The following is a 23,665-nucleotide window of genomic DNA, read 5'->3' on the forward strand; positions in this document are numbered from 1 at the left end:
ATGGACTCCACCTTTTCCTTTTGCTCTCCTTCATCTTTTCTTTCCTGAGAAAACATCATTTTCCATAAACTCATGGTCTCACCAAGGGCCAACTGGCCATCCCATCCTTCCCAAGAGAAATAACTAAGGAATGAAATCTGATTGTGCCATAGATAAAGGTACATGCAAATATTTCCAGTTTTGAGGGGCAGATTTGCACTTGCCTAAGATACTGTAAAAGATATTGCAGAAAACAAGGAAAATTTCCCAGCTGAGCACCCAAAATACAACCCCAGAGCTGAGCAGGTCAGGAGGAGTTTTATATCACACCCCATTCCTCTTAACAGGCAAAGACCTGCTGGGGTTGATGGAAAAGTTGCTTTTCAGCTAAACAAAATCTCTTCCAGAGTGAGTTTTCACTCCCTGGGATACAAAATACTTAGAAAAATGTATGAAGTTTGTTATGAATCTGAACTGTCTCTAATGAAAAACTTTTGCTCTCCTCTCACAGCCAGCGAGGACCATTGCCTCAGGCAAGGGAGGATGGCTGGGATGTGTGAGGAAGAGATCCCACCCTTCTGCACCCAGGAGCCCAGTGAAAATCCTGTTGGATCATGGTGAAAAACATGTTTTTTCCCATTAGTGGCAGGTATCTGTCCCTTTCTTTCTTGGATTTCCTTTCTTCGGGGTTTTCCATGGAAATAAAAGTGGCAGAGGAGGGGAAGAGAATGGATTTGAGGGTTTTACCTGGGAAATGAGGTCTGGAGCGAATTTTGGAGACCAAACTGAGAGAGGGTAGCTTCCAGATCCTGCTGGCCACAACCCTTCCCTGCCACTTGTTTGATCCCCATCCCAACTTCCCCCTGGAGGTGACAGACCCCCACCAGCAAGGGACCAGAGTAGGACCCTCTTGTGACCAGCACAGTCTGGAATAGCAGGAATATCAGCACTTCCCACCAAGCATAACCAAGCTGGAAGAAAAGACCCTGCAAAATTATCAAGGGGTGTGGGCACTTTGAAATTCCTTGGGGAGTGGGGCACTGGGAACATCCTCTCCCAGTGTAGGAAGACACCAAACCATGGGAAGCGACCCCTCCATCCCAAGGGCTCAGATAGCCTGGGGTGTGCCTGCCTGTGCCATGACATATTTATTCTGTGTGGCATCCTTGATTGCTTTTCCAACTTGTTTTCCCCCCCTCCTCTTCTTTTATATCCACTTCTCTTCCTTTTCAGACCCGCCTTATTCCGGGAATTATGGGAAAAATGTGGCAAAAATCCGGAAGGTGTTTTTAACTTTGTTTTTGAAGAACTTCCCTCCTTGCCATCCTGCTGACAGAGATCCATTTAGGGTTCTGTGATTCTATGAGAATTTATAGCAATGTGTGGGGTGCAGCATTGCACTGGCTCCTTCCAAATTCAGAGAGATCCAGGATCTGGGCTAATGATTCCAATAAACCCTGGGAGTTATTCTGGAATTTTCTGCTTTATACCATGCAGATTTGAGCCAATCCTTGGAAATCAAAGAGCAAAGAAGCAACACATTTCCTCTTCTAGTCTCACCAAAGTATCTCCTCAGAAGGAGCTTCACAGAATCATTAAGGCTGGAAAAGTCCATCCTGTGACCGATCCCTGCTTTGTCACCCAGCCCAGAGCACTGAGTGCCACATCCAGGCATTCCTTGGACACCTCCAGGGATGGTGTCCTGGTTTGAAGGACAGGTGTCTGCCCATAAAGGCAGAAGCTTCTCTTTGAAATTGAGAATGTAAAGCCCATCCCTCCAAATTATTATAATTTTGAAATTAAGGGTCTCTCAGGCAAAGATATGGGAATTAGAAATAACCGTTTTAACCAGGAAAATTAAAATAGAAATGCAGTATTAGAAAGAACAATCCCCAAACACTGACAGAGTCAGAATCCAAGCTGACACCTGTCAGTCAGTCAGGGTGTTGGCAGCAGTCCCATTCAATGGTGGCTGCATCCTCCTGCAGGGACAGATGTGGTTCAGCTGGAGCAGTGCTCCTGTAGAAGGTGCAGTTTTCCTCTGAAGGTCCAGGGATGATGTGGGAAGGTCTGGCTTTCCTCTGGAATCCAGTGGAAAGAAAGTATTTTGCTGTTCAAAATCTCAGTTTTTATCTGGGTAGGAAAGGCTTGGCTGCTCCCCCTGGCTGGAACATCTCCCAGTGGGATGATGTAATTTTATCAGTCACACAGTGGCACTGAATGGGACAGCAGCAGATGATATCGTCCTGGAGGGAGGATGGGCTGTGGAAAGATAAAGATGATTGCCCCAGCTGTTTTAAAGCTGGCCCATTAGCAGATAATATGTGCCAGGACATCAGGGTCACTGCCCCACCCGGCTCAACAGATGGGGACAGAACACACATTGCTGGCCACATCAACCCAACATAGATGGGCATTCCAGCACCTCCATGGGCAGTCCCTTCCACTGCCTGACCACCCTTTCCACAAAGATATTCCTCCGGATGTCCAACCTGAACCTCCTCTGGAACAGCTTGAGGCCGTTCCCTGTTGTCACTGGTTACCTGGAGAAGTGGCCAACCTGCCTGGCTACAATCCTCAGCCTCTGGGCCAGGATGCTTGTGTGGGATGCAGAGAGGATGCGCAGGGATTCCTCACCCCACGCAGAACTGGAAGTGTCCCCTCTTTGGAGTGGGATCACAGGGGTCCCGTGCTGCATCCCGGCTCCCTCCCTGCATCCCGGCACAGCTGGATGGAGAGCCCAGCTGTTGGCAGGCTGTTGGCGGGACAAAGAGGCCATTGCGACGGGCACTTGCAGTGATGGTCGAGCCAAACCCCTTCGGGGCCGTGAAATCCAATTTGTGTCCCAGCGCCGGGGAAGGGATCGGGAAGGGACCCCGGCGGCAGGGACGGGACGGGAGCGCGCTGGGACAGCGGGGAGGGACAGGTGGCCGCGGGCTGGGAACAAGGAGCGGAACGAGGAGCTGCAGACACAAGATCCTCTTTGTTCGGGTGTTATAAAGTACAAGAGCGGCTGCGGGAGAGGTCTCGGCGCAGCTGCCTGAACTCCTTCCCTCCCGGAGATCAAAGCCCGCCTTTCTGATTGCGGCTTTTATTGTGCTCGCCCGAGCACTCGCCCGCTGTCCCGGTGGCTTTGGCGAGGGACAGGTGTTTTTTAACACGCGTGCCATCACGGGAGATTAGCGGATTTAAAAGCGTGCCCCGGGAGACACGGCGATGCGTCGCGCTCCTGTTGAAAGGAGGGATGCTGAGCCGCGCAGGGAGGTTTCTGCAGGAGCCTCTGCCTCCCTGGCACAGGAGAGGAGCTCCCCCCGCCAGCCCCAGCACAACCTGGGAGGCCAAAGGAGGAAGCCCTGTGAGCCCTGTGCTTCCCATCCTGCTGAGAAGGGCACTGGCTGCAGAGGGGCTCCTGCTCAGGGATGCTCCATCCTGCAAATGCCCCAGCTGGACCGGGGATTTCTCACTCCATCCCTCAAATGCTCCTTACTGCACTAGAGACCCTCCCCAGTTCATATTTCTGAATATCCCTGTTGGACATGGGACCCACCTGCTCCATTCCTCAAATGCCTCAGCTGGAGCAGGATCCCTCCATCCCCCAATCAGCCCGTGCTTGAGGGAACAATCAAGAGAAGAGCTGCTACGTTGCTCAAAGGTACCAAAGCTCTTTGCCACAGAGGAATAAAATACGTGGAGAGCAAGAACTGCTGGCCCAGGAGCCAGGGAGGGGACAGAAACTTGGCTGAGGATCCCGGAGAACAAAGCAAAAACAGGAAAATGCACAGACAAGCCTGGAAAGTCATAAAAACAAAGTTTAGGTTAAATACACAGAGGGTCTCTTATCCCCTTGGCTGGTTAAGAAAGGGCAACCTTTGTCTCCAGAGTCTCCGGCAGAAGCCATTGCTCCTGATTACTCACAGGGAAGACAAGAGGAGGGGGATGGAGGTGTCCAGGGTGGGCAGAAAGGAGCTCAGCCACCCCCAGATCTCGGCTCTGGGGCAGATTTGCTCCGGAGCAGCAGGGTGGACAACCCTCATCACTTGCTGCCACTCTGGTCGCTTTTTGGTCTTCTGCACATCCTCCAAGCTCATCAGCCTCTCTGATTTAGGGGTGTTTTTGCCTTTATTTTGTAGAATCACAGAATTATGGGATGGTTTGGAAGGAACCTTAAAGCCCATCCAATTCCCATCCCCTGCCATGGGCAGGGACACCTTCCATTACCCCAGGGTGCTCCAAGCCCCATCCAAATCTGGCCTTGGACACTCCCAGGAATCCAGGGGCAGTCACAGCTTCTTTGGGCACCCTGTGCCAGGTATTTATACCACCATGCTGGAGGATAAACCTGTAGAAGTGACACATCTGGTTTGAGCTGAAAATTCAAGGATGAGGGCACCAAAAAAAAAAAAAAAAAAAAAAAAGAAAAGAAAAAGGGAAAACGTAATATCCCAGCTAGCTTCTTGTTTATTGGAGTTTAAACCAACGCCCCTCTGGAAATGCAATACATTACAAAGCTTGTTTGGGGCAAAAGCAATGATGATTTCCCATTGGCTGCTCACTGTTTCCTTTGATGGGCTCAGCTCCTAAAAACGAGGCGTTTTCCCTTTGATGTCATGGAAGGAAATAATGTGTTTGGGTCCAGCTTTTTCTCATATCAGCCCAGCTAGTGCCAATCAGGCTGTTGAGGGAATGGGAAGGGTGTGGAGAGGTTCAGCGTGACCCTTTAGCACCATTCTCTTTAACTTTCACATCAAATTACTGTGCTATTGTTCCATATCGCCCTTTTGCATCTTAATTTCTCCATCATGAGTCTTTTATTCCCTTACAAAGCTTTGCAAGCAGATGAGAAAGGGAAACCACTTGCAATCATCTTTCCAGAGGGTACCTCCAGATCACAGGCAGCAGCACATGGAAACGACTGAGAAAATGAATCCCTGTCACCAAATCTCTGCTAATTTTTCTCAGAAATGCCTTGGTATTGCTTTGAAAGCTGCTTGGACTGTCCAGGATGGCAGAACTGGGATCTATTTCCCTCCCTGCTTTAAAATTCATGCAAAGCACAACCGGGTTGCTGCGATTTTCCTGCCATCATCACCAGGAGCTGAATAAAAATCATATTACATTTATTTTACACTTCTGCAGCAGCTGGCAGCCATGTCTTTAAGTGCTTTTCGAGCCTGTGGACCAAAGAAAAATCAGGATGCTGTCAAGTCAAGGAGCCCTACCGTTAATTTAACGTGGTTAGCTTTGCCAGTGGGATAGATTTTCCAACGTGCTCAGCTGTTTTATGAGTCTGGCCTCTTCTTTCGGTGTCTGAATTGAGGAGAAACTCCTGAGTGAAATAAATGACCCTGTGGTTTTCTCGGATGCTGGCTCAGGCAGTCTCCATCACTGTCCAGATATTCTGGATGATGCCACCATGCTGAGGCCAGGCTCCAAACAACCCCAGGAACTTCTTCCAAACCTCTCAGATTTATAACAACCCTGAAAATGCAACAAATTTGCTGCATTGTATCTTGGTGGCTCGAAAAGAAGTGTATTCCCTTCTGGCATGTTTCCTCCCTGGAAATGTTAGCAGAGCCTTCAACAGCTTTGGAAAACTGGGGAAGAAAGACAGGGGAGGATGCAGCACATGCTTGCAAAAGCTTCCTCTATTGTTCCAAAAAAAAAAAAAACAAAAACAAAGAAACAAACAAAAAAAAAAAAAGACAAGTAAAACTAAACATTTTTTTAAAAGCCGAATTTCCCCCACATAGAAGGAATCTCTCAGGTGAGAAGGACAGTGGGATGTTTGGATGCCCAGCTTCCTTGGATTTTTAGGCAGTTTCTCTTGCAGCTAGTGCCCTCTTGAGGAAACCTCTCCACCATTCCATTTTTAAGGGATTTTTTTCCCCCAAAACGAAATGATCTCCCTGCAGGGAGCAGGAGCATAATGAGGAGCTGCGATTCTGCCCAGGCCCAACACAGCCAGCAGTGCCAGCGATCAGCTCATGCCTTCCCCCCTGGACCCACCAGGAAGGAGGATGGCATCGGGATGTGGGATTGCAACGCCCCCCGGGAGAAGAATCCTTCCCAAACCAAAGAGTTCCCGGCGGCAATCCGGGATGCTCTGAGCGAAGCTTCCGCCACCGGCATCGTCACAAGCTGCCGTCCGCTTTGCTCCCCTCCTCGCCTCCCGAAAAGGCGAGATAATTGGGAATGGGGGCAAAAGGTGAGGACAGCGCTCCTCTCAGATGTCCCAATGTCAAAGCGACGCCGGCGCAGAGCTGGCGGCAACAAAGGGCGGTGGGGATCGAAGCGGCTGGCGGGGACTTTTCCTTGGAAAAGTGATGCCCGAGCCGGCGGAGCGGCACTGCCACCGCCTGGAGCCCTTCTCCAAGATGCTGTGCCTCGGAGGAATCCCAAAGCCAGCACACGGACACACCATAGGTTTGTTTTTCCGCCGCCAAAGCTCCCCCGGAGCAGGGGGAGTCCATGGCGAAGGCATCAGGATTTACACCACTCTTGGGTTTATTCCGCCCCAAAAGTGTGGAGAACGCACGAGTTTTGCACCCAGGTGGTGCAGCTCTTGAGCACGGGAAAGCTCCAAAAATGGTTTGGGGGGTGATTTTTAAAAGCAAACTTTTGCAGAAAATGAGCCCCTCGGGTTGATTTCACCCTGAAAATAAGAATTTACATCTGCGGCCCCAGTAATGACATCGATTTGGAGATAATCTCGCCATTTCCCATCACTTGCTACGCCTCAAACTGGGCTGTAAACATGTCCAACCCCAATCCAAGCCATAAACAGGGCTCCTGAGCCTAATTCTGGGAAAATTCTGGGTGGTCCTGGTGCCGGATGGGACCTCACTGGGGATGGGGAGCCACGGGAAGGACACGGCCGAGGGCTGGTCCCGCCTCTAAATAGCACCTGCGCTGTTCAATGCAGTTTTGGCGTATTGTGGGCTCTTTTACAGGATAGAAGCAGGGATACAGGGGCTGGATATATATTGAATATTTATCGGAGCTGTGCCAGGGGAGGTTTAGGCTGGGTGCTGGGCGAAGGGCGAGCTCTGAACAGGCTCCCCAGGGAATGGTCGCATTTGGACAATGCTCTCAGGGATGCAAAGAGTGGGATTGTTGGGGTGCCTGTGCAGGTCCGAGGTTTGGACTTGATCCTTGCGGGTCAGCTCAGGATATTCCATGATCCTATGAGCTGTCTCGTTTCTCTGCAGGCAGGGGATTTGACAGAGAACAAAGATAAAGAAACCCAGCTAAACTGGGTAAAACTACTTCTACAGCCCACCAGAAACTGGAGCAGAGCTGCAAAGGCACTTCTTGTCCCTAAAGGACATCCCTTATGGACATGCAATGCGCAATAAGGGATGGAGGGCGCCCGTCTCACGCATCCCGCGACACGCGACAAACACGGAGAGAAAACCGAACGTGCCTGCACGCCGAGCACACTCAGGTCTTTTTATGAGGCCGAAACTTTGCTTATGACGAAGAAAATAGAGGGATTGAAAGGCGCTTTCATCACCGCCACCCTCAAAAAGCGCGCGCCGCCCTCAGCCCCTCACGGGCGGTGTCCACGCCCCCGGCCTTGGCCACGCCCCCAGATCCTCCAGGAGCACAGAGAGGCGGCCTTGGCCACGCCCCCAGATCCTCCAGGAGCACAGAGAGGCGGCCTTGGCCACGCCCCCAGATCCTCCAGGAGCACAGAGAGGCGGGCGGAAAGCGCCGAAGGGGAAATGGCGGCGCCGGACGTGAGGTCAGAGCGCGGGCGCCTGATGCGGGCGGGCGGCGCCGTGAGGGAAGATGCCGGTGGCGGTGATGGCCGAGAGCTCCGTGAGCTTCAGGCGGCTCCTGGAGCAATGCGAGCCGCAGGAGCTGGAGGTGCCGCGGGGCGGGAGGGGTCTGCGTGTGCGCGCGTGAGGTGGGGCGGGTGTGTGGGTGTGGGTGTGAGCGGGAGGGGTCAGTGTTTAACTTGCCCCTTGGGCTCGCCGGAGAGCCCTGCAGAAACTCGCAGGCTACAGATAAATGGGTATTTCCTATAATTATTCTTGTCGTTTCAGAGGAGGCGTGAGGGGAGTGGTTTGTGTGGGTGACAAAATCGAAATATTGGTCAGGGAAGGGGAGCCTGAGCCAAACTTGGGGAATTACCCTTAGATCGAGTTTTATTGCGGCAGCTTTCACTGGAAGCTCCCGCCGTGCTGTTTTGCGCCCTGTTATCCCTTAAGAGAAGGCCTTATTAGAAATCTTTGCAGCTTTCAAGTTATTGCAGGCTTTCAAAATTCTACAGTTTTTTTATTTTATTTTATATCACTCGTTTGTTTCCTCCTTGTGAGATTTTGGGGCTCTGCTCGAGTGTGGCAGGGGCTGACGCTGAGCTTGGGGTTTTCGAGAGGGGCAGAGAAGCTTTGCTGGGGTGGAGTGGCCTGAGCTGAAGTTCAGCTGAAGGTAAATGAAGTCAGGGGCGATTTAATTTCACTTTCAGCAGATGCCACCCTCATGAGCATAAGAAAAGAGTAATGGAAGATGTAGCCTTACTTTATTCCCCCCCCCCCCCAAAAAATTGCACAGGCCAATTATGTGATGTGAAAAAAACCCAAAAAACCTCAATATCCGTTGTTTTGGAGCGTTCACTTTACATAAAACTTGGCTTCCTGCTGCCCTTTGTGTCACAGCCCTCTTTAAAATCTGTAAGCCAAGAATCTGTTTGTTTTCAGGCCCCTGGAGGAATTGCCACACCCCTGGTTTATGGCCAGCTGCTGGCTCTGTACCTGTTGCACAATGACATGTAAGTGGCTTGTCCCAGCCTGTGACACTGGGTTTGTCACCAGCACGTTGGGAATGGGCTGTGTGATTAATAAAAATGCTGTGTTTGCAAAGAAATGAGAATATTTCTGGGGATTGAGTCTCTTTCACCCCTTGATCTGGCAGGAAAACTGTTCTCCTTTCCTTGCTCTTCCCCACCCTTTGGAACTGTGGGAAAATGTGGGAATCAAGCTCCTTAAGTGGTGAAGTTGGCTCCTTTGGGGAGTGTGAAACACTTCAGTGTTTTGTTTTGTAGCTGCTCAGGGCTGCATTTGTTTTGGGTTGGATTCAGGACTGTCCCTTGTGTTTAAATTCCAGCAGAATAACTCTGGACTGCTCATGTTAAAAATGAGGGATACTGTTGGCTTGAAGGAGCTAAATCTGCAGGAAGCAGAGATCCCAGGAATTTGGTCTGGGGGGTTATTCCATGTCCCTGTGTGGGTTTGATGGACTGAACTTGGGGTTTTAGGGAGGAGTTGCTTTCCCAGTCTGGTTTTAAATGAGGCAATTAATGAACTGTTTGTTGTTATGGTAGTCCAGTGTTGTCTGCTGGAGAGCAGCTCTGTTTTCCCACTTCAGTATCCAATATTCCTTCCTAGAAAGAATATTTTTAAAGCACTGAGAGTGTTCAATGCACCATCTGAACAAACCTTGTGGTGTCTCTTTGCAGCATTTATTGACTAGGAAATATTTTTAACTTTTTTGGGGTTTTGTTTTTTTAAGGACCAATGCACGTTATCTCTGGAAAAGAATCCCTCCTGCTATCAAATCTGTAAGTACTGGGCCAAATTTAACTCAGAAATGTGCTGTTTTTGTTGCACAGCAATGTTCTCTGAAAATCTGGGGGTGGAAATGGGTTTAAACATCTGATCAGTGTAGAGGGTTTTCTTCTGGATTAACACTGGGGGGTTTTTTGGTCACAACAGGCAAATGCTGAACTTGGTGCAGTTTGGTCAGTGGGACAAAGAATCTGGCAGAGGGACTTCCCAGGAATCTACACAGCAATCAGTGCCCATCAGTGGTCTGAGACTATCCAGCCAATCATGGAAGCACTCAGAGGTACAAATAATTGCCTGGAATTGTTTTTGTCTGCTCCAACACAAACAGACAAATTGTTAATTGTGAAAAATCAGAAATGGTCCAGAAAACTGCTGCAAAGTTTTTGTAGGTTTTACTAAAAGGTTTTTAATTTTCTTTGACACTGGAATTTCATAAACCATGTGGTTTGTTCTGTGAGAGCAAAACAGACCCAGTTTTATCAGACTTCCAACCAGGGATTCAGGGAACTTGGCTTGGCACTTCAGAACCTCGTAGCACGTTCAGGAAGGTTTTTTTGTGAAATGTTTTCTACCCTGTGTAATGGTAACATTCAAATTCTTGCTCCTAGAGGGCAGTGCAGACTGCAAAAAAGAGGTGTTTTGCAGTTAGAAATTCTCCATACAACTGCTTTTCAGATGCCATTAATTGTTAACTAATTGCTGGCATATTGCAAACAGAGAATGCCATCAGGTGCAGAGTTCCCTGAGGTGTTTCATGTGCTGTGGAGAGCCCAGGATGCTGCAGGCTGCATTTGGAGGTTCAGTGTGGGCTCTGAGGGGGTTTGTCCTGAGAGAGAGCAGTTTGTTGTCTCTTGCTGCTGACTGAACTGTGGGAAGGGAGGGTGAACTCCTGAGGTGCTCACTTGCAGGCTGCTGGTGCTTTTCCAGAGGTGATGGAATTGAGGAAAAGTTCTCAGGTTTCCCAGCTCTGGAGATGAGTCTCTTATGTCCTGTGTTCCTCTCTCCCTAGATGCAACCAGGAGACGAGCCTTTGGACTGGTTTCCCAGGCTTACACCTCAATAGTTGCAGATGATTTTGCAGCCTTTGTTGGCCTTCCTGTGGAAGAAGCTGTGAAAGGTACTTGGCATTATTCCCTGGGTAATTTTCATACTGATGATGAGCTCAGACAGCTCCAAGTGATGATTAATAAAACTATATCTGCAAATTCTGACGCTGTTAAGTGATTGGCAGTGATTAGAGAAAAGAAAATCCTGCTTCTGGATAATGGTTCGATTTTTTTTTTTAATTTCAAATTGTTGCTGTTAATTATCACTGTTTATTCTCCCCTTCTGTGTCTTACAAATGCCCCAATGCCTTTCCAGGTGTGCTAGAGCAGGGCTGGCAAGCAGACTTTGCAGCTCGCATGGTGATGCCGAAAAAGCCGGGTAGGTGGAGCTGTTCCTTCATGAACCATTCAGCATTTTCTAGGAATTGGGTGCTAAGTTTTTAATGACAGCTTTGCACTGGATTCTGTTAGATGCTTTTTGGACTCTCACACTGCTCATAAACATGGAGCACATATAAAACATGGGGAAGTACAAAGAGGTGGGTTTGGACTTACCAAGTAGTTTGGATTAAACTACATGCTCACGTGGACTTGTTTAAACAAAAGCAGACAGGATGTGCTGTGATTGCTCCCTCTCCTCCTCTGCTGCTGGCTCTGCCTCTGTGGAACATAAACTGGATGACCTCAAATGACATGTCTTAACCTAATATAGAAGAATAGAAATAGACCATCTTGAACTGGAGATTTTTTTTTTTCCTTCAGGAGAATTAGAACTTCTTTAGGCAGGGATTTAGTGAATCTTTGTGTTCTGAGGAGCTCCACTTGTTGGTATAATTTCCTTTGCTTTAAAATTAAAATTAGAATCTTATTTTCTTCACTTTCATGGTGTTGATATCAGAATGTCTGTTCCTCCAAAGCTTGATCTGCAGAAATACTTGGCTTTTTCTCTTTTTTAAAAAGCTGTATCTGGCTGGCTGAGGCAAAAATCAATATTAAGTTATTAAAACAGGGTGAAACAACTGCTCTTCAACTGCTCTGTGCTGCTCTGGCAGAAGGAGCCAAATAACAGCATATCCAGAAGGCCAGGATTTGTTAGACTAAGACATGTTTGTATGGGCAGAGTTTTTGGGAGTTCAGAGCCCATAATAAACAGGTGCCAGGTGTTGAAATTTACCCCTACGAGGCACAGATCCAACCAGAATCCTGAGATTTTATATGTGATCAGGTAAAGTTTTTATGAACTGGTTGTAAAATATGCAGAGCTTAAAAAAACTGGGAATTATTTATATGTGGTTCTTTTTCCAAAAGTGAGTGCAAGAACTACTAGTCAGACAAAAGAAAGAGGCTCCTTTGAAGCAGCTAAGCCTTGGATATTCTGGTTTTTGGATATAAAGTCAAGTGTGGTGAATAAACAGGTTTAATTTTAATGAGCTTTTGATCCATGTTTTTTTGCATAGAACTGTTGAAAACTGTTCCACTGGGCTAATTTCATATGTTTTTCTCCAGGTGTGCTGGAAGCTTCATTTAACAGATTTATTCCTTCATCAGGTATTTTTCTTTCTATATAATGGGTTTAGGTAAACTTGGAAAAACGGTGTCACCAGCACCACTGAGTGGGAATTGAGCCTTAGAGAAGTGAATGTTCTCCCTGGCCCCTCCAAAATAAAAAACAGCAGCCCACCTCAGCCAGGTGCTGTGTGAATGTTCTTCTCCCTGTCTTCTCCCTCCCTCATGTTGGAAGCAGTGCCTGAGATTGCTGATTCCACTTCCATAGCAGAGCTCCTGTGTGCTCTGTTGGTCTGATCACCCACTAGATCTGTTTGTTTGTTTGCCATTCTTCAGAACAGCAGCTTGCAAGGAAAGGAGCAGCCAGAGAGCTCCAGGAGCTTTTTTTCTCAAGGCAGAATACTGTCAGCCCTCATTACTCAGACTCCAGTGTGTGCAAAGCAATTCTGGAGGCTGCTGACAAGTGGAACTTGTTGCAGTAGTTTTTGTGGTTAGTAACTCTTGGAATGGTGCAGATAACAGGAATTATGTCAGCTGGAGCTGTGTAGGGAGGAGATACAGTTAAGTTCCACCCCCAGAAGGCTGTTGAAAGTCAGATACATTTAATTTTTTTCCCCTTACTGTTGAGATGGATGGTACTGCTGATGGATTTGCTCTCTAAATTTCATTAATGATCCATTTGTTTTATCTTTATAGAACATGCTCCGGTCCCACCAATTCCCAATGAGCAGCAGTTGGCCAGATTGACTGACTATGTGGCTTTCCTGGAAAACTGATTACCCTGCTCCTGTGTTCAGAACAACTTGGGAATCCTGTGTACTGACAGTTTTAGATCTAAGGTTTATTTTATTCTGTATCTGTTAAATGTTGCAGCATCCCCCACTCAGAAGTGTGAAGCATACAGATTATGTCAGCCCACTCCTGGTTTGCCAAAGCCCAGCTAGCAGTGAAACAATCCTTTAACTCCTGCAATATTTATTCAGTAGGTACACAAGCATACACAGCAGTATTACATAGTACAGGTTTTTTTTGTAATTGACTCAAAGCACAACCTTTTTCAGGTGTGTTAGAAATGGAGAAGAAACAATTCTCTGTGCATGTTGAACTAGAGGACAGAGAGTGGAAGACTGCCCAGCCTGTATGTACAGAGAGGAAATATTTTGATGAAAGTGAAAGAAAACAATTTTGCAGTAACTCTCTTGCACATATTTTTGTGGCATATTTATAATTGATTTCTTTTTTCTTGTTCTTTCTGGATTGTTTAATCTTCTTGTTCTGATGTGAGAAATATCACATCAGGCATATTTTTACAGGAGAATTATTGTTTAACGAAGACAAATCTACGATTTGAGGAAGCATTTTGACTTTTGGAAGGTTTTTTTTTGAGTGACATAGGACACCAGATGTTTTCCTGGGTAACCCTACACCTTGAGACCTGTCACATCTTGCTCCATTTCAGTACACTGGGCCAGGATATGCAAGAAATAACAATTCTTACCTGTCTTTAGCTTTGTGGGTTCCTTCTGCCGTGATTGGAGAGGAATTTCAAGGTGAGAGTAGGAGCAGAGCCCGGCTGGGAGGAGGATGATGCATTGTGCTGGAGTGTCAGTTTGAAGAATAATTCTCTGTCAGTGCTCTGTTAATCTTTGAGCTGAGTGGATTTTGGAAGCAAACATGAATTCTCTTGCCATTTGTGTTACGTTGGTGAAAAGGCTGTGGAGAAAGATTGGTGCTTTAAAGGGCAGTGCATGTCTCCATTTACTTCTCCCCCCTTGCTGAAATCCTACCCAGAGGTTCCATGGAAGCTGGCCAGTGTGCCCTTGTGTTGTTTTTCCAGTGTGCACTGCCTACTGTACATTCTCTTGGTGAGGGGGTGTTAGCAGGGAGGAATTACAAAGTGTGCTCTGCTGCCTTGAGAGCTCCCTTGATATGCAAACACTTTTTCAAAAGGATTATTTATTTGATACCCACCTAAGACTTGGATTGCTAAATTTATCTTCAGTGGTATTAAAGAACATGTTTACACTGACCTTGTGTGCTTGACTTTTAAAATTTTCTGCAGAATAAAGGTCTAGTTTGATTAGTTTTTTTAATTGATTCTTGCTGGCCTAATTTGGATAGGGCTGTTGAAGGATTAATGCAATATTTTATGCCTCGACAGCTTTGTGTGCAGCAATTGTAGGATGTTATATTAAAAAAACCACTGGTGCCTCTCAGATGTCTTAAAATATTCTTTGGTGTAAGGTATTTGAGCAGCTGAGTGAAGATTCCCCTCCTGTGTTTGTATTCTGCATGTCTGCACTTGGTAGCACACAGCCCTGCTTGGAGAAATGAAACCTAGACATAATTAAAGATTGTTATGTACTCAGTGAATGGTAGCAGGAGAGGAGCAATGTGGACACTGGCTGTCTGTGTCTGTCTCAAATCTATGTCAAATGCTGTAAGTTTGATCCTGTCCTAATAAGTTGATAGCTGTCATTTGGGGTCTGCTCTAAAATGTAATCTGAGGCATTAACTCATGACTTGCCTCTAGTACTGTGTTCCCAGCCACACTTTCTGCCTTGTGCTACTTTGGAATCCAAGCTATTTCACATGAATTTCATCCTCATTGCCCTTATCCTGGTTTTTGGTTGACTAACACCTGTCTTCAAATGAGCAGCTTTGTGCTTTGCTTTCCAGAGCCCTACCTTGGGAAACATCGTGTGAAATATTTTCTAAAGTGCATCTTCAGGCATTTGAATCCTTACCTGGCTTGCACTAACCCTGTGCTTTCAGCTCAACAAAGAGGAAGTGTTTTTTGCTGTTTTCATGGAAGCAATTGGTGTGGGTTTTGGAGTTCTTCCATGTCCAGTGCTGAGTGGGAGGACCTTTGAGTTAAGAAACCATTAGGAATTCAGTTGGGAACAGGCTCCTGAAGGGTTTGGAAAAAAGGAATTTGATTTTAGTTTCAGTTTTCCATTTCATCTGCACCCCACATGTAAAGGAACGTTGTTTCTTGGCATTTTATTAATTCTCCTATATGGGTCAGCAGTGCTCATTTACCCACAGTTCCAGTCTCTAAAAGCTACTTGACCTCCAAGGTGGTTAAAACAGGAGAAATGGGGTGTGGAAGCAGAAGAGCTGAGTATCCCCTCCTGCTGAAGATCCTCATGGAAACCTATGGGCTTTAATAACAAATCCTGGCAGACTTTGCATATGTCATCAGAGCTGCCAGAAATGCAGTGAAGAAAGCAAAAGCAGAATGCACATGTACAAAAAAGCATCAGCAGCATTGCAGGAGAGCAGTTTGGATGTTGCTCTAAGTCTGTTTCAGCCCAGGGTATATGCAAAAAACCTGTGTAAGACACTAGGGGACATCTGGAAGAAGTTCTTGGGTGAGCAGTTGGTTCTCCCTGTGTCCTACCCTGCAGGAGTGGGCTGGACCATCACCCAGACAGCACATTGCTGTGTTCTCCTAGGAGGGACTGTCTGGGCTGGCTGGCTTGGCAAAAAAAGCAAACAATCCCAAACAAACCCAAAAGATAAGCTTTTCTGTTCAGTGTCAATTTTTGTAGTTGACTCTCAACGGACCATGTGAAGGCAAATGAGTTGCTGTTTTGAGATGGGAAGCAGATTTCCAAATATTTCACGTCCTTGGGTCATGCCAATTGACTTGCAAGGTTTATAACTTTATTTTTAACTACTTGTGTTGAGCAAAGGGAAGTAACATGCATTCCTGGTTTCCTGAATTCAGGGATATGAAATGCCAGATCCTTCTGGGCCTTCACAGCAAAGATCCTCAGCTTTGGGATGCCTAGGGAGTGTGACACAACTGGGTGTAAATGAAGTCAGAGAACAGGTTAAGCTTTAAGAATCAAGATGCTCCCAGTTAATTCCAAGGCAGGAAATGTGGATACCTCTCTCGTGAATGTGTTCTCATCTAATCAAAGTACAAGACTGGGAAGAAAGGGAGGATTTAGCAGTAGGAATCCGATTTGGTTTTGCCATGTGAGCCTTTTGTTACAGAACTGATGCCTGGAAAGGATAAATGAGAGAAACAAACAGTGCTGAATTGTGACCAGCATCCTTGTGTGAGCCCCTCAAAGCTGAGGTTGGTGTAAAAGTATGCAATGAGAATCCACATGATGAGATAAGAAGATAGATCAGAGACTGCACCAAGACCCAGATTTGGCCTCTGATCCCCAAGGAAGGACACACTTGTGTCTCAGCTGTTTGATGGGTATTTGAGGTATGAAATACGCTTTATCCCTTTCTTTTCGAGTAGCACTGAGCCTATGTCAGGTAGCACATGCCAGCTCTGAGAGCTATCCTGAGCTTTACAAAGTGAGGGTGATGATGACAACACACTGTGCTTTCCTATGCTAATTGGTATCTGTGTTTAGACTGAGTTTATGGATTAACATCTGGGACTTGAGTACCACACATAAGGAAAGTCTCACTCCATGAGTCACACCTACAGCAAAGCAAAGGGAAGTGTATTTAGTTCAAACAATTTACTGGAATCCAACTTGTGTGTTTTGCACTTTGAGCCTGGCACTGGGGCTGCCCTGCCCTTAAAAGAATTAATACTTGGAAACAACTGATGCCTAAAAGTATTTATACTTTTAAAAATTACTTGGCTGCATAAGTATTAATTGCTTCCAGGTATTTAATGCTTAATGCTGTTTCTGTGGTAAATCACTACCATAGAATGGTAGCCTTCAAGCCCACAAAATGGGCTGAGCCTTGATCTGATGGGTCAGCAGTGCTGAAGAAGTAGCAGATGCTGAGTAAAAGTAGGGACTCCTGTGGCTGAGGTTCAGGGCTGGAGGGAAGCTCTTGGAGGAGCTCTGTGAGGAGATGGTCCAGTTCACAAGCTCAGGCTTTGCTGCTATAAGCTCTTGCTTTGCTCTTGCTGGAGGCCATTCCCTAGCAGTGCATGACCCTCCATTGTTCCTAGATCAAGTCGCATGGACCTGTGGCCGCAAGTCTGTCCCATGTCCATCTGACAGCAGGAAAGGGCAGGACACGGCTGCTTCCAGTACGTCTTGGCTGCTCCTTCACAGTGCTGCACCATAATGAGAGACACGGAGCAGCTTTTCCTCCCAGTTATCCCTATTCTCTGCACTTGCCATTGCCTCTACCTTGATGTTCACTGGGGAAATTCCCTGTTTGTGGTCAAGCATTGCCGTGCTCAGCAGGCACCCAGCTGTGTTTGGACATGAGCTGCCACAGCCAGGCACGCAGCAACTGGAGCACAAAATGTCAGGCTGGGCAGAGTCTTTATTTCCAGAACTCAAGAGTGTCAGAAAAGCACAGGAAAGCGTGATAGTCTGTGTGTACAATCCAGTTGTCCTGGGAAACTGAGCTGCTGATGGTGTTGTGGTTCTCCTGCCAATCTCTTCCATGAAAATTTCATTCCAGGAAGGATCAACATCATCTGACAGGCAGCAAGTGTTGCTAGCAGTTGCTCCAGGTGCTCCTGCCAACAGCCCCTGTAGGAAGGAGCACAGCCCCCAGTGGACGTGGACTTTGGCTCCCTCTGGCACAGAAGCCCCCGGGGCACAGGTCTCTGGGGCAGGAGCCAGGCACCAGCGCTGCCAGGGCTCGGGGGGTGGCAGATCTGCTTGGGCAAGGACTCTGCCACACCTGCTGATTTCAGTGCTCGCAGGGCCCAGGGGTCAGAGCAGCATTTGTGCCCTGGCCCACACGATCCTTGACCGTGTCACAGCCGTGGGTTTAGGATGGCCACCAGCCGGGACGTGTCCCAAGGAGGCCGAGCCAGCTTCTGTGCAAGGCCCCGTGCCCTTCCCGCTACGGCTGTGTCGGAGCCCTGGGGGCTCCTTCTGCTGCCCTGAGCCCGCAGAGCAGGGCAGCGATTGCTGATGGTTTGAGCTGTTCCTAAAGATCCTGTCGGGCTGTCTTAGACACTTCGGGTGAGGGATTCCTTCCATCATGGACCACTTTGGGTGGGCTGGGGGCAGCCCCAGGGGAGGTGGCAGCGTGTGCAAGGGCCCTTTGTGACACGGTGCAGCATGGTCACCATGGCATGGATCAGGACAGGGTGTCAAAGGACCCTTTGTGACGTGTGGTGATATAAGAGCCGACGGTGACACGGCCACGGCACAGTGCTCGGAGCACGCGACGGGATAGGACGGGACAGAGCGGTGCCGTGAGGAGCCCCCGCACAGCGCACTCGTTCCTGTCCGACCCGGAGCTTCTCTGAGTGCTACTCCTGCAGGTGACCTTGAGGCCAGACCACAGCACGTGGTGACGTGGCCTACCCAAGGTTTCTCTTTTGCAGGTGCCCTTGAGGACTCGTTGACCCGGAGCTTTGCTGAAGCATCTGTCTGAAGGTGCCGAGAGCAGACTCTGGCATGGCAGGCAGATTGCACAACCTTTTCAAAATCTTCAGAAGGAAAAAAACGAAGAAAGGGTCGGAAGCAGCCCCAGCAGAACAGCTTGAAGACCCGGAGCCAATAGAGCCAATGCAGGATGGTGAGTGGCAGAGGCAGGGTACTGGGTTATTGACTGCTGCCATCTTGGCCCCATCCCCTGGGGACATGCCCAGGGGCAGGACAGAAGAGGGGCCGGGCAGACACCCCGCAGTGCCCGTGCTCCATCCCCTGGGGCATCCCGGGGCTGTCCCTGCCTGGGGAGCGCAGGGCTGGGCTCTGTTCTCCAGCCTCTCCTGCAGCCCCTCAGCTCTGGCTGCGCTCGCTCTTTGCCAGGTGCAGCCATGGACAGCACACACGAGCAGGACTCCACCCGTGGCCGCTTCCGCAGAGCACTGAAGGTACCTGCAGCCATCCCCACCTAGGCTGGGCCTGCTGTCACTGCTCAGCCCAGCACAACGCTTGGAGCACTCCATGGAACTTGCCGCTCCTCCCTGTCCTTTGTTCTCCTGCAGATGTTGCGGAAGTTTGTGCCCGTTCGACGTAGAAAGGCCAGCACAGGAACGGAGGGCACAGTTGAGCCTGATGTCAGCACAGAGCCTGATATCAGCCCAGATACACCTGAGCACTCAGAAGATTCTGACACTGCAAGGAGTGATGACAGGGCAGAGGCTGACATGGCAGTGACTGAGGACTTGGCCATGACATTTGATGACAATGAAGAGACTCAGGACATCACAAATGCTGACACCACTCCCACTGCCGCTCCCACTCCCACTTTCACTCCCACTCCCACCTCCACTACCACTCCCACTGGCACTCCCACTCGTACTCCCACTTCCACTTCCACTCCCACTCCCACCCTGTTTCATGCTTCCCCCACTACCAGTGTGAATCATTCTCCCACTACGGAATTTTTTGAGGACGGAGATTTTTCTTCTCAGCTGCAGGTAAGCAGCCTGGGGCCATGGCTGGAGGGCTCCAGGATCACGTGGCCCTTGAAGGCTCAGCCGCTGTTCCCCCTTCAGACGTTGAAGCCATTAAAATACACTGGGAAGGGAATCTGGGAAATTGCTTTCTTGGACAGTGCTCCATGTCTTCCCCACTCAATCCAGGTGCCAGCCATGGTAAAAAACATTCACCAGAGACTGATGTCCCGTGTAACTGTGGATACCAGGCTGCAAATTGTTATTCTGAGGCTGGCTGGAGAATACCCTGCTGATGTGGTGCTGACCCTCCTGCGCTGTGCCCCAACGTGTGACAGGTACAGGTGGCCCTTGAGAGCTCAGGGCTCAGCAGCCTTTAGGGCCCATTGCCCTGTACAGCCTGTCCAATGGGGCCTGCCAGACAGGTGGAGAGGTCCAGGACCCTCAGGCCCCTCTGCTAACTGAGCCTGCTGCCACTGCCAGGCTCCCTCCCTGCCCCTCAGGGCACTGGGGCTTTCACAGCTGTACAGGGCATGGTACTGTGACTGAGACCCCCCTGACACTGAGCTTTGATCCCACAGAGCTGCTGCAATGATGTGGAGAGTCATAGGCTCATCGGGACCAACAGTGGAGAAGGTGCTGCCAATTCTTCTCTGTGTCATGGAGGACTGGCCTCTGCACAGCATGTGCACCTCTGATGGAGACAATGAAGATGTTTTTGCCCTGTCTGTGAGTTTCTGGAACTGGCCCTTGCTCACCCCCGGGTCACCTCTCCAGCAGTTCTCCATCCTCTCACTGCCTCAGGCACTGGGCTCAAACCTGGGCCAGTGACAGGCTCAGGGGCACCAGGCCCGCTGCTCCCCCTGCCTCTCCCTCAGGCCCTGCCCCATGGACACCTCGGCACTGAGCGCTGCCTCGGGCTGCTTCTTTCACAGGCAACTCTGGTGATCTGGGTGATGGTCCAGGTGCCTGAGTGCCAGAAAGCCATGATCCTTTATTCCTCCTGCCTGTTTGTGGCTCTGCTCTTCCACGTTGTCATCACCACACAGCAGATGCCACCAGAGGAAGTTGATAACTTCTGGAGAGCGTGCCGGGAGGAACACCGTTTTGCCAGCAAGGCCAACAGGTCCCAGTCCTCCAGTCCTTCCCATGCCCTTGTGGCCAGCACCAGTGCTCCCAGTGTGACCTGGACTTTGCTCTGCACACAGGTTTGCAGTGCAGACCATGAAGTCCCTGCTCTTCCGACTACAGTGTGACAATGTGGTGATGGCCATGGAGCGCAAGCGTGGCTGGGACACGCTGCTCTGTGCTGACACCCAGCACTATGCCGTGGGTCTGCTGGCCAGGTGAGACCCCCAAGGCCCCTCTGTCTTTGACATTTGTGCTGTGTGCCCGGGGTGCCCCACACAGTACCCATGCTCATGGGCCAGAGGGCCTTGTCACCAAGGGATGGCCAAACAGTCTGGAAAAGGCTGAGAGAGGAGGAGCCCAAAAGGGGCAGCCTCCCAAAGTGCCCACATTGCCTCTACGGATGCTAGGGAAAGACTGGATCTCTGTGAGTCAGTCCTGGGAGAGCATTGCCACCCCTCCATCTCAGGGTCTTGCTGCCTTTTTCCTCCCTTGCAGGGAGATGCGCCATGTCTTGATCCCTTTGTGTTCGCGCATTGCCCTCCATCTGCTCAGGCTGCTCAGCACACAGGAGTCACGCTGGGACCTGCCTGCCCTGGCATTCCTTGTGGAGGTGAGCCTGATGGCAGCACTGTCTCCCTGAGCTGCCTCTCAGCTCTCTGTCCTCTCGTAGCCACAGCTGCCTGGGACGGTGCCCGTGCCCTGTGCTGCTGTCTGGGCCCAGCCCTGTGCGATTCTGGGCTCCTGTGTGTCCCCTGTCACTGCCCTGTGCCTTTCAGGTCCTCGAGTGCCTGGACTTGACACAATATGGTCTCAGTGTCCTGAAGATCCTGAGAAGGCACTTGGAGAGCAGGTGCACCTGCAGAGACAGGCGTCGCCTGGTGCTCAGGGGCCTTGTGGTGCTCAGCAAGGATCCCTGGATGGTGAGAAGGGGGCAGCGGCTGAAGCTGTGCTGGGGAAAGCAGCCCCTCAGGCTGGCTGGGCTTCAGGAGCTGAGGCAGCTGCTCCCAGCTCTCCTGCCTCACCTCCCTGAGCTCTTTGGGACAGGCCTTTGGCTGCTGGGCCCTGTGGCTGCAGGGAGGGGTTGCAGTGCCAGGACGGTGTTGGTGGAGGCATTCATGGCTTCACAGCACAGCCTTGTCTTCCACACAGGCCAGAAAAATGTGTGGCCTGTCTCAAAGCCTCCTGGAGCTGCTGGGTGATGCAGATGGAGAGGTGGTTGACATGACCCTCCGTGTGTTCACCAACGTACTCCAGAAGAAAGACATCCTGATTTCCAGCACCACTGCCCCAAAGCTGGCCGAGGCACTCCTGGAGCTCTTTGGCAACGTAAGGCTCTGCGTCCCAAGCCACAGGCATTGGGTGCTGCCCAGAAACTTTGTGCCCTCTGCATTTTCAGGACTTTGCCTTGGTGGGCCTTCAGCAGTAGGTGCTTAGGTCTTTTTCTTTCAGGACAATGGCCATGTGCAGCTGCTCTCCATGCGCCTATTTTGTAAGGTGATGGAATTGGTAGTCGATGAGGGAAAAAACTCCCTGAAAAGAATTGTGAACAAAAGCCTGCTCCCACTTTTAATCTACTGCCATTATGAGAACTGGCAGCTGGAGAAGGTGAGGTTTTGTGTGCTGCTGGTGGATCTCTGGGAGGGGGCTCAGCTGCCTCCATTCTGGCATCTCCTGGGCTGCAGCCTCCTCCAGGCCTTGGCACAGGGACACGGCCCCTGTGTCCTGAACTGCGGGGACATCTCTGCATCTCTGCTGCTCTCCAGGCCTCTCGGGAAACACTGTTTTGTGCGGCCAAGTTCCTGAAAAGATGGGATCTCGAGAAGCTGCTGAAGGAAGAGCAGCCGTTGAAGGTGGTCGAGTTTCTGGTAAGGACGGCCTGGAAGTGCCAGGCTCAGGCTGGAGAAGCCCCCTGAGCGCGGCGCTCACTGTGTGCGCTTGGCAGCTGTGGCCCTGCCCAGCGCTGCAGGCAGGGGCCGCACGGGCTCTTCTCCAGGCTCCTGCGGCCCCGAGCCGGCTGCCCTCGGAGCCCCGGCCCAGCGGGGCTGCGGGGCGGGCCGGCACCGCGGCTCCCCGGGCAGCAGCCGGCCCTGTGCCCCTGCAGAGCCCGGCCAGCGGCTGCTGGCCGCGCCTCAGGGCTGTGCGGGCAGGGGAGGCCGGGCCCGGGCGCGGGCAGCGCCTGCCAAAGGGCCAGAGCCCGCCCCGACCCTTCGCTCCCGCCGCTCTCCGCAGCTGGCAGAGGACAGGAGTCGAGCGGCCGAGCACCTGCGCCAGGCCCTGCCCTACCTGCGGAGCCTACAGGAGCCCCTGCGAGAGGCGGCCGTCAGGTTCATGGGTGAGCCCGGGCTCCCTCCCTGTCCTACAGCAGTAGGATCTGGGACACGGTCCATGACAAGCTCTGTATTCCCAGAGATCGCAGGGCGGTGCTTGAGGAGGCAGCAAGGAGAGACTTGGCTCATCGACGAGGGTGAGGGCAGCGCCACTGGCAGGAGGAGCTGCAATCCCTGCCCCAGCTCTGGAGCGCTCTGCTCCCTGTGCGGACGGGGGGCGGCGTGGGCAGAGCACACAGAGATTTCAGGGGCACGTGGGGCATTCGTGGCCAGCAGCTTCAGGCTGATCCCGGTGGTCCCTGCTCCCTCCTGGCATGGCCGGAGCGGGCTGAGGCAGCCTTGGCACGGGGGTCGTGTAGTGTCCCCACTGATCCAGGCTGTGACCGTGGCTCTGTTCCTTCCTCTTCCAGCTCCTCAAGTGCAGATGCAAGATGCCAAGCCATCATGCTCTAACCTGGAAAATTAAGCCCAGTCATCTTCAGGGTCCAGTGAACCAGTGTCCCAAGAAGACACCAAGAGACACTGAAGAGGACATAACCTGTCTGGGCTGCTGGAGCTCCAGGCAGAGCATGATTGGCACAGTTATTTTTCCCTAAGCCTTCTCCCTGCCTGCTCTCTTCCTCCAGCTGTCAGACCCTGCCCATCCCCCTTTTTTCCTCCACTCTCTGTCCCTTTTGACAGTTCCCTCCCTGCAGCCCTCAGATGCTCCCCATACCCCTTTTTTCCTTCCCAGCTCATCCCTTTGCTTTGCCTTTCATCAATAAACAGTTTGGCTTCTTCACTTTGCCTGCATCTCTGTGGAGCTAA

General features: G+C 50.4%; 3 protein-coding genes and 1 long non-coding RNA gene across 5 annotated transcripts in view; all 4 read left to right on the forward strand.

Moving 5' to 3' along the window:
• The window catches only part of LOC306804246 (maestro heat-like repeat-containing protein family member 7), a gene marked incomplete at its 3' end in the record, with an annotated part of 128,754 nt that overhangs the window by 18,738 nt on the left and 86,351 nt on the right, over positions 1 to 23,665 (forward strand). The window contains exons 3-8 of the mRNA XM_079310563.1: positions 20,336 to 20,526; positions 20,609 to 20,746; positions 21,027 to 21,141; positions 21,308 to 21,451; positions 21,681 to 21,857; positions 21,981 to 22,136. Of these exons, the coding sequence (XP_079166689.1) occupies positions 20,336 to 20,526; positions 20,609 to 20,746; positions 21,027 to 21,141; positions 21,308 to 21,451; positions 21,681 to 21,857; positions 21,981 to 22,136 (921 nt within the window). The remainder of the gene's footprint in view (positions 1 to 20,335; positions 20,527 to 20,608; positions 20,747 to 21,026; positions 21,142 to 21,307; positions 21,452 to 21,680; positions 21,858 to 21,980; positions 22,137 to 23,665) is intronic.
• On the forward strand, positions 7,725 to 13,126 carry LOC306804427 (COP9 signalosome complex subunit 8-like). Of its 2 annotated transcripts, XM_079310981.1 has the most exons (8): positions 7,725 to 7,848; positions 8,682 to 8,752; positions 9,493 to 9,541; positions 9,696 to 9,828; positions 10,558 to 10,665; positions 10,911 to 10,973; positions 12,101 to 12,142; positions 12,797 to 13,126. In XM_079310981.1, exons 1-8 carry the CDS (start codon positions 7,771 to 7,773, stop codon positions 12,874 to 12,876), a joined length of 624 nt encoding a protein of 207 aa, XP_079167107.1. In that variant the 5' UTR covers positions 7,725 to 7,770; the 3' UTR covers positions 12,877 to 13,126. The 2 variants fall into 2 exon arrangements, with proteins under 2 accessions (XP_079167107.1, XP_079167108.1); XM_079310982.1 differs by lacking the exon at positions 12,101 to 12,142 and having other exon boundaries at positions 7,747 to 7,848; positions 12,797 to 13,011.
• LOC306804232 (uncharacterized protein) lies at positions 18,240 to 19,861 on the forward strand (the record flags this gene model as incomplete). The annotated part of the gene is made up of 5 exons (XM_079310551.1): positions 18,240 to 18,577; positions 18,811 to 18,875; positions 18,990 to 19,424; positions 19,590 to 19,738; positions 19,822 to 19,861. The coding sequence occupies exons 1-5, from the start codon at positions 18,457 to 18,459 to the stop codon at positions 19,859 to 19,861; spliced, it is 810 nt and encodes a 269-aa protein (XP_079166677.1). The 5' UTR covers positions 18,240 to 18,456.
• Positions 22,748 to 23,331, forward strand: LOC306804311. The gene is made up of 3 exons (XR_013774845.1): positions 22,748 to 22,863; positions 22,939 to 22,995; positions 23,269 to 23,331. It is a non-coding gene; the product is annotated as an uncharacterized lncRNA (long non-coding RNA).

The sequence above is a fragment of the Erithacus rubecula genome (assembly GCF_903797595.1).
Source record: "Erithacus rubecula genome assembly, chromosome: 8".
In the NCBI taxonomy this organism is placed as follows: Eukaryota; Metazoa; Chordata; class Aves; order Passeriformes; family Muscicapidae; genus Erithacus; species Erithacus rubecula.